At 37.3% G+C, this 9,520-nt stretch overlaps 2 protein-coding genes across 2 annotated transcripts in view; both read left to right on the top strand.

Annotated features, from left to right (window-relative positions):
* The first annotated feature begins 504 nt into the window (after positions 1-504).
* On the top strand, positions 505-3,136 carry gtf2a2 (general transcription factor IIA, 2). Its single transcript, XM_036585903.1, has 4 exons — positions 505-708; positions 1,436-1,540; positions 1,710-1,836; positions 2,859-3,136. The coding sequence occupies exons 1-4, from the start codon at positions 637-639 to the stop codon at positions 2,882-2,884; spliced, it is 330 nt and encodes a 109-aa protein (XP_036441796.1). The 5' UTR covers positions 505-636; the 3' UTR covers positions 2,885-3,136.
* Positions 3,137-3,534: 398 nt separating this feature from the next.
* trpm1a (transient receptor potential cation channel, subfamily M, member 1a) overlaps positions 3,535-9,520 on the top strand; it is a 28,553-nt gene continuing 22,567 nt past the window's right edge. The window contains exon 1 of the mRNA XM_036585902.1: positions 3,535-4,406. Within this exon, the coding sequence (XP_036441795.1) occupies positions 4,317-4,406 (90 nt within the window). The 5' untranslated portion in view covers positions 3,535-4,316. The remainder of the gene's footprint in view (positions 4,407-9,520) is intronic.

Genomic DNA, 9,520 nt, shown 5'->3' with positions numbered 1-9,520 from the left:
TCACTAAGCATTGTCATTGGACTGTTACATTTCCACAAAGGCAGACTCTCGGGTCTATATCACATTTATATTTATCTGATGCATCAAATGACACAGAGCAAGCAGAATATACGCTTTATACTTTAATTTACGCTTTATATTTTAATTTCTGCATTTCTCTACTAAATCAGATCCTAAGAGAGTGTTCACTAGACACCATCTTTCCTTATTTTCTTTTTTGTTTCGTTTTTAAATTATATGTACACACATTGAAAACTCATTTAAAGGTCACGCTTGATCAGAATATATTCAAACCTCAATAGGCATTGACTTTCATGTAGTACTTCGGAGTTTTCTTCTTTTATGGCTTGTGATCATCTATAAGGCATAATATAATTTGAACTAATTGCAGTACATTGGTAGATCATAGGATTTCTAATGTGATGAACACTGCTCTGGAATTCGGGTTTTCTGGTTCTTCGCATGTTCGCTCGCGCTGCTGCTGCAGTTATTTGTCCTTGCGACTTTCCGTACCAAGATGCTTTCAGAGCTTGAGGAAGCGAGTAGTCGGTACAGAACAGCTAGCTAAATACAAAGCATCCCCCGGCGGTTATTGTCTATTGCAGAAACAGATTTGACTTCGCTGTAATATACGAGATGGCATATCAGCTGTACCGAAATACGACGCTCGGAAACAGTCTACAAGAGAGTCTTGACGAACTTATACAGGTAAAATTAACCAGCGTTCGCGTTAGTTAAGGTAGCGAGCTTGCTTACGGTTAGCTTGTAGGCTAAGGTAATAACCTAGCTAATTGCCTACAGCCAGTGTTACGGTCATTTAGAGTCGCCGTTTATCCACTGGAAGCAGAAAACTCATTTTGCACACTTTGTTTTGTACATAGTAGTAGGTGTTAAAATAATACATTATTAAGTTCTTGATTTTTTGATCATTTTTGAAGACTGTTCGTGAGAAACTTGTCCTGCCTTTTAGCTGTATCACTAGCAGCTTGCTCGGTAACTTCTAAACATTTTAAAACGACTTCAGTTGAAGTCTGTGCGAACGAAGTTGTTCATTATATCGCGTTTTGTTGGAAATCTTAGGGAGAACATAAACGCGTTTGGAAAAGCTTAAGAGTTTGTGCACAAAATCGATAAAGCCAACAACAGCCTATTGGATACGTGGGTCTGTTATGTCACGTAGTTAGCTAACTTCTGTCTTCAGATGCACGCTGAACCCCAGCATGCCGCTAAACTAGTTTAAATGACGTGTCGTGTTAGTGAAGTACATGTATCGGAGAGCAAGAGAAAAACATCTTATAAAGCTGGTTCTTCTGTAACGTAATGGAAGTCTCAGTGTCTGGTTTGGAACACTAGGGACTATCACTATCATCAGTTGGAATGGACCGATGTTTAAGAGCCTATTTCTTATTTTGTTGTTCTTTTTTTGTTGTTACAGACTCAACAGATTACCCCACAGTTAGCCCTCCAAGTTCTGCTACAGTTCGACAAAGCCATCAACACTGCACTGGCCAACCGAGTTCGCAATAGAGTCAATTTTAAGGTGAATATGAGTGATGTATGCATTTTATTAATTGTTCTCAAAATTGTTGTTTAGATTAAGAAGGCCCCAATGGCAAATTGGTATTCATTAGTAGGATGCAGGATAAAACTCCTAAGACCTTTAAGCCTTCTGTATGAATTGTGGTAAGTTTCCTCTGTATAATTTGCAGGGATCACTGAATACATACAGATTTTGCGACAACGTGTGGACGTTTGTTTTAAATGATGTGGAGTTCCGGGAAGTCACTGACCTGGTGAAGGTGGATAAAGTGAAGATCGTAGCCTGTGATGGGAAAAGTAAGATTGTGTAATCTGTGTTGTTCGTCACTTGTTAATTCGTTCTCTTCTCTCAATTTCCAACCTCCCACACTAGTCTAAAGAAATATTTGTCTGTTGTCAACACTTAATCAAGCGTCATACAAATGTGTGAAAAACTAATCCATATGATGTTCTTATGTAGCCTTGCAGTCTCATCTCATGTTATAGAATCCCACCATTTGTTTCAGCTGGGATTATTTAGCCTGTGAGCTGCATGTGTTGTGCAGCTAGTCTCAAATGTATATTTAAATAAATATAGCCTTTAGTTGGAGGATAGACATTAACATATTGCCCCACTTTCTGATCTTCAAATATCTGTATATTGAATTCACAATCATAGAATATTGTACAGAATAGAAATACTGGTTTGGCTCCCCAGTAGATTGGGCATGAGGCAGCATTGTTCAAATGAACTTTAGAACCACTCACAATGTTTGTGAGCATCTTGGCCAATCACAATTCCAGATGAATGTTTCTGTAGATATTTAAAAATTTAAATATTTAGATTTTAAAAAGGCATTTACATTATCGAACAAAAGTAAATTAATTTTGGGCAAAATAATGCATAACAGATTTACTATTGCATTTTAATAAATAGCAAGGCGTATTGCAATATGTTGCATTTTAATCATGATACTAGTATTTTGTCCATATTGTGCAGCCATAGCCACTGGACTCTTTCACACCCCTGACACCCCTTGGTTTTGTCTGGATTGTTTCTGTCAGTCAGATGTAATTGCCCATTCAAGAAGGGTATCTAATTACTGATCGAAATTGCAAGTATACCATAGAGAAACCAGTAGATTCCTGGGGTGGTTAAATTATTTCTGTTCGTAACCATGTATGGTATAAGAATGTGTTTTTCGCTAGGACAGTGTTCTGCTTGACTGTTAAGGTTTGTTTCTGTTTTGAGCTATGTTATGGTATGTTGTTTTAGTTTAGTGGTGCATTATGTGATTAAGTGTGGCATTGGTTTTAAATGTCATTACATTCTGTTGTAGACACTGGCTCTAATGCAGCGGAGTGAGAAGAAGAGCGGACGGATTGCAGGAGAGAAAATGGAAACAGAGTGCCATGCTGACCGAGGAAGACTAGGATGAAGGCCGGTCACACAGAGAGGACTGTGTACATATTATTTATTACAGGCGACAGCTCTCCGTCCTTCATAATAATAACAACCAGCTCAGCACAAGGCCGAAGACAAGACAAAGCCTTGGACGTGACCTTTTTTATGGATTATATATATATATATAAAAATATAATTTTTGTAGAAACATCATTTTGTTTCCTGTTTCAGTTTATTACAGTTTAGCTTGAATCATTTAATAAACTTGTTTTAAAAGATCTATTGTACTGTAAATTCACTTAAGTGAAAAATCTGGTGGATTAGAATTAACATGGCTGAACAGCAAGTAAACCCTCATGCCTCACGTGTTGTTGTCAGCTTTTCAATGTGCGTCAGTCTGACATGCCATTAAGCTCTCTGGCCAAATGAGGGCACTCGTATCATCTTATTTTGGGGATAAGTAATGAAAAAACAGATTGCTGAGGGCTTTCTTTGTAGATAAATTTTCACAAATTAACACTGCTTAAAGTCTGTTCTATGCAAAGAATATGCTTTGATAAGTTTATAGTTTGTGGGAGTCAATGGATATTGTAAGGCCTGTTGGATTATAATAATAATTTTATTGAAATTACTTGTTGTCCATGTAAAGTTAATCACAATTTAAAGTGATGGTTTTAGCACGTGAGGCCCTCCCCCAAACGTGCATAGGTCCATGCCCTTAATAGCACCTTAGGGAAATGTGTTCAATATAATGTCTGTTACATAGGCGTTGGTGAGTACATCTGTGAAGTATTCAACAAAATAATGTGAATTCGTTATTAGATGTGTTAGATTGTGTTTAATCTCCGCAGTTCACACGCTGCCGGCATCAACTGACTTCAAACGTGACGTGCTTTGGTAATCCTGTGCATTTCTTTCTCTTAATGCAGCGCAAGTCACGGCCTGACTCTCATGCTATTATTAAGCATTAAAGCCATTTTGGGTTTGACTTTTACCAAAGTAGATTTACCTTCAATCACCATTTATTAAATCTCCTCTGCATTAAAGAGCATCGTTCATAGGAGTGACTCCATTAAGCCTGATTACACAAACACACATGCAGTGCGAGAGGGAAGGGGTCCCTGTCAGCATCATACTGGTTACAGCTTTATCTGCATTTCAATCTCTCCCTCCTCACTTTAGCTGCACTGTGTTGCTCAAGGCAGCATTTGGAATTTGTGTTCATCACTGTTGACTCTTACTGTCTGCTGAAAGAGCTTTTCAGCTTGACTGATTGTGTGGGCTTGCAATGCTTGAGTACTAAACTTAGTACTACTTGTAGGGTCAGAATTAAGAGAAGAACACAGGAGGCATCTGAACAGAGAAGTGAGGAGAGACAAATGCCCAGTTAGCCATGGAGAACAAGAACTTTGGTGGGAAGAAGGGCAAGGAAGGCTCCTTTAAACGCTCCTCCATCAAACGCACATCATCTGGTTCTCAGAAGGTAAGGATCACTATAGCTCACCTCCTGAGATAGCCTCTAAGACAAAATCTGTGCCTTATTTGTCACAGATTAGGGGTGGATAATACGGCAGAAACATCAGTGTTGTACTTATTTTTTCTGAGGTTTGTTTACGAGCTTGTATTATAAATATATGGACATGATGCACGAGTTACACTGTGTTGCTACATACTGTGAAAAGTTGAGTACAATGAATACAATTTTTTTTTGTTTGCTAAGGTGTAGGAAAAAAGGAGTAGTATTTGTTCCCAAATGGCTGTTGTGGTGTAGCCAAAGGATTTCGGTCTGGGCAAATAAAAAAAAAAACTCTGTAGAGGGTACAGGAGTAACAATCAAATGATTGGTGAAAAATTAATTAATGAAAGGGATTATGAAGGAATGACATCCAATTGGCTGCTTGTTACTAAACAATTTATGTAGTTATGTATTGTTTACTGGCTCTGGTCTTCACTGGTCTTTTTTTTATGATGCATGTTGTTCAGTGTTCTAGAAGTACTGACAATGCCAAATATTTAGAAAAACATATTGTGACATAATTTGTCATGATAACATATTGTCACAATGATAAACTAGTCAAAGGGTTCACAGTCCCAGTTTTGGCACAAGGACTAGGCACAAATAGGTACCAATGCCAAACACACAGTGGTTCACTTTCCAAATAATATGGTCCAGTGTATGGATATATGGATGGAGTAGAGTGTGACTGGCAGCAGTCAGCAATTGTAAGCCCACAAAATACACCTACATGGAAGGCATATAGCTCAATAAGTGTAGGTATAAATTATTTGTACTTTATTTTCATTGTGCTAGCAACATAACAAGCATTTAATAGCTTAATTCTGTGAAGAATATTTTTAGTGTTAAGACAAAACCTTGCATCTCAATTTGAGAGTGCCAGCTGCCTTTTATATTGTGTGAACATTTCATTATGAGTGGCCCAGCAGAAATGGCCTAAAATTACTTGCAATTCCTTACTTTCATTAACTTACATTAAAGTTAACTTTGTAGAGAAACAAGGTTCTCTTCCAAGGGCGGTGATATGTACATAAGAGAGAAAAACCAAAAGGCCTTATGGTAGAGGAAGATTAAAATATATTATTTATGCATTGTTTGAATGGGTCATTCTCAAACCTGTCTTCAGGATCCCTAAAATGGTCCATATTTTGCTCTGTCTTTATGTTTTGAGAGTTGGGATCAAGCAAAAATGTGGAGAGTCTAGGGGGCCCCTGTGAAGTGGTTTGAGGACCGCTGGTCTAAATGTGTAATGTGACAAATGTGAAAACAGGAATAGAAACAGCTGAAACCATCCATCCCAGAACAGAACCTGTTCAGAACACATACAAACACATACTTGAGAGAACAAACATGCATTTCAGTATTGTTCTTTAATCTCTGGTAATGGCTCTGTAAAGACCAGCTGCCTGCACAGCTTAGTGCCTCCGTTCATTCTAATACTCACTCTCATGTGATTAATGCAAGCAGAAGACTATAGACAGAACTAAAACACACAGCACTACTACTGACCTTGACCCTGAAATAATTTCACATCTGCTTTCTAAAAGTACCTTGTAAAAAGTATAGACGAGTATGTGGAAGTTGCAAGATGAATACTGTTTCTTCAAGATTGTACATTTTAAAGCTGACAGCAGTTTACTGAATATGCTTTAATGTTGGTTTCTTCTCTTCCTTTGTCCTCATATTCCTCTCAGTAAAAAGGCTGAACAGCATAATCACATTGAAAGGATCAGGAAATAACTAGACTGCATGTTTAAAATACAAGAATAGGTAACTATAAACCTGTACACAAAATCAGATTGTAGTAGATAAATCAGAAAATCCGGTTACTGTCTCATAAAATGCAGTGATTAAATGTTGGATTATAAATTTAACCAGAATGAAAAGCATGTAGTGCCATTCAACATGAAAATTGGTAAAACATGGAGATTTTAAGAGTGAGAAACTGTGACTGCAAGCATGACCATCAGCAGAAAAGGTTTAATCAGCAGGAAACTAGATTTTTCCACGCCATAGTCTTGATGAAAACTTTTTGATGAAAAGTTATGAAATACATTTTATGAAACCTACTGGCATAATACATTACTGCTATTATCCAGTTCCTTTAGGTATATTGCTGCTACACTTTTACTGCATTATGCAATTCTTTAGATTATGTTATAGTTTAATCTGATGATCACTAATCTGTACTGTTTTTTCATTAATCCCTAACCTGAATAATCATATAGCATCTTTCACAATAGAGATAACCTGAGCCCTGTATATATTATTTAAACAGAGTTGATGTTCCTTCCTTACTAATTTAATTTTGACCTGTTCTAAGAAACTAATGTGGGGGAGCTCAAAAGAAGTTAGAAATCATTTAGCTATCTAACAGTCCATCCAGCTGTGTGAATCACATGAATTCAATACACTTAAATTAAGTCTAAATTAGAGTCTGCAAAGATCTCATGAAACACACACACACATGCATGTTGCCCCATGGCCCCACCTGTGGCCTTTCAAAAGCTAGAGTAATCCTAAAAATGTGGTCATGTGGTTTCCTGTTTCACCCCAATGACACAAAGCCCTGTCAAAGTGAGGTATACTGACAGGTTCTGTTTTAAATAGACACGACTGTGCAACCAGAAAACAGTGCTATGCAAAAGTCTTAGAAACCTTAGAAAACCTTAGAAAACTGTTAATGTTTTTTATCTATAATTATAATTATAATTTTATCAATAATTGCATTTTATCAGCTAAGCATTAGAATAAATACAAATAGACATAAATACAATAAAAGGTAACAAATCTAAAAGTAGTTGATATGACATGGTTGGAAGAATACAGGTTCTGGATTTCTCCCTGACCCCAGCCATCACATGAAATCCACCATTACCACAAATGATTTAATTAATGAAGGATTGATAGGCCAATAGAGGTGTCAGATGATAGCTACAAATAATACTGGGTCATGAGAAGAGATTTGGAAATGGTAAAATGAAAACATTAACATACAAAAAATCACTACTTATTGTGTCAATATTATTTGTATTTATTCTAATATGAGTGTTTTCTTAGCAAATAAACACTCCATGTCCAAAAAAATAGCTTTCTAAGTAATTTTCAGGGTGTCTAAACTTTTGCACAAAACTGTATGTGTATGCACACTCACTAATAAGAACCTGTGGATAATGAGCAAGTTCTGTTCCATCATATGAGTGTGCCAACACAGGATGGTGTCAACCTTAATAATAATAATAATAATAATAATAATAATAATAATGGCTGCCAAATCAGACCTCTTCTCAATCTCCTTTGCAAAAGCCTATGGCTTAGACAACTCAATCCTACCTTAGTACAGAATTCTATTGTCTATTGTATTTTCCAGTAATCCCCCCAAAAAAGTATTTTCCCTCACTACAAATGTTGCTCATTGTTTTCTATTTGGCTAATAAGTTAATTTGCTTAGGCAGAGGGGGATAATCTGTAGAGTTAAGCTTCTAACAGGAGGCCTATGTAGCTAGTGCTAGCTCACAGGACTTTTGATAATTAGATAGTTTTATGAAAAGGCTCAAACCCTGCATTGTGCTGTGTACCACGTTGCACTTGCAGACTTGGCCATTGTAAGGTCTTTTTACTGTAACTCATTTTTTGTAGCTCATTCACATGCTTGGCCAAACCAGGGCGACCGTATGCATTATTGCCGAAACCAGGGACATGCAACAGTGCACAAAGTTTCACTTTAGTTTAATAGGCTCTCAAAGTTAGTTAGTTAGTTAAAGGTGATGTTAGAAACCGAGAAACAGAGCCATTTTTTTATAAACAGATGTTTCAGCACATCAGTTAAAGTCAGGGCATGCTGCTAGAGATGTTATCTCACTCTTTCAGTTATATGTGGAGATTTGAAATCTTATACTGCTCCCCTGTGAGATAGCTTTATTCTTTGTATAACATTACTGGGAACTGGAATTCATTTCTTTGAATCCAGATTGAATCCAGTTTGAATGGTCTTGCCATGCAAAAACACTTATGGATGGTCACCCTTAGATGTCAGAGATGCTAATGCCTCACTGTTCAATGCTAGTCCAAAATCTGTGTTTATGAGGATTTGGGTGTTATGTAGCTCTAAATGACTCAAGGCCAAAAGTCATCAAAAGCAGAGCTGCCGACAGATGTTGAAATACATATCCCATGATGAAATTTGGAACACACACAGATTTTGGTTTGGTAAGACTGAACCAAGCACACTGTGTTTTGGTGAATTTGCATTTTGGAGCCTATTTTTTTGGTTTGGAGCGTACTAGTTGTTCGTGTCTTCTTGCTTTCATAACGACAAAAGTTGCATTACTCTATAATTAAATTTGTAATTGAACTCTAATTCATTGCTATCCTTAAGATTCTACAAGACAGTACTTAAATGAACTACTACCATGTAAGTAGTTGGGGAAATCTTTGAGGATCACTGTATTACGTTTTCTTTGGCAAATTATCCAAGACAAATTAACAACGAGTTGCCCATTGCAAGCACTGGTACACTTTGCCATTAATCATCTGTGATCATGTTTTTCTCACATTCTATTCTTCTCTTTCATACTGTAGGTGTAGACTAGGTGAGAACCCAGAAGTCTCCCCTAGTCTAACGGGTTCTTGTTGTTGACACATTCTATACAGTATCTTTCATTCTCTTGACTCAGTTAATTCATTTGCCAGTAATTATTAACACCGGTTGTTTGGAAGGAAGAAACTGGAAGAAAACTTAGAGATTACTGCGGTAGCCATCCAAGTAGATTTGTGGCTCCTTAGCTTCTGAATGGACTTGAGTGGGGTGGTGGGGTGGCTGTGAGTTGGTCATGAGGTTCTCAGAGGATTACCTTCAGCAGTGGTCATGAGACTTGAGGCTGAAGGCCAGCTCACATGGTCCTCATAAGAGATGCATAAAGGCGGCGGCGGTGGTGTGTCTGAGAGTGACAGTAAGTGTGAAGTTTGGTAGAAAGAACAGGGTTCCAGCCTGGTCTGAGATGTGTTCCTCTCTCCTTTGCAGTCATGAATGGTAAGTATCAAATTACTACATTTTCTGAGGCCATTTTGAAGTGTTGGAG

This window comes from Colossoma macropomum, unplaced genomic scaffold (genome assembly GCF_904425465.1).
Source record: "Colossoma macropomum unplaced genomic scaffold, Colossoma_macropomum, whole genome shotgun sequence".
NCBI classification, from domain to species: Eukaryota; Metazoa; Chordata; class Actinopteri; order Characiformes; family Serrasalmidae; genus Colossoma; species Colossoma macropomum.
The sequence above is the reverse complement of the archived record's forward strand: the minus strand, read 5'-3'. Positions and strand labels throughout refer to the sequence as shown.

Coding starts and splice junctions, on each gene's coding strand:
- gtf2a2 (XM_036585903.1), top strand. CDS start 637: ATGGCATATCAGCTGTACCGAAATACGACGCTCGGAAACAGTCTACAA. Junction 709..1,435: donor GTCTTGACGAACTTATACAG/GTAAAATTAACC, acceptor TTGTTGTTACAG/ACTCAACAGATTACCCCACA. Junction 1,837..2,858: donor CGTAGCCTGTGATGGGAAAA/GTAAGATTGTGT, acceptor ATTCTGTTGTAG/ACACTGGCTCTAATGCAGCG.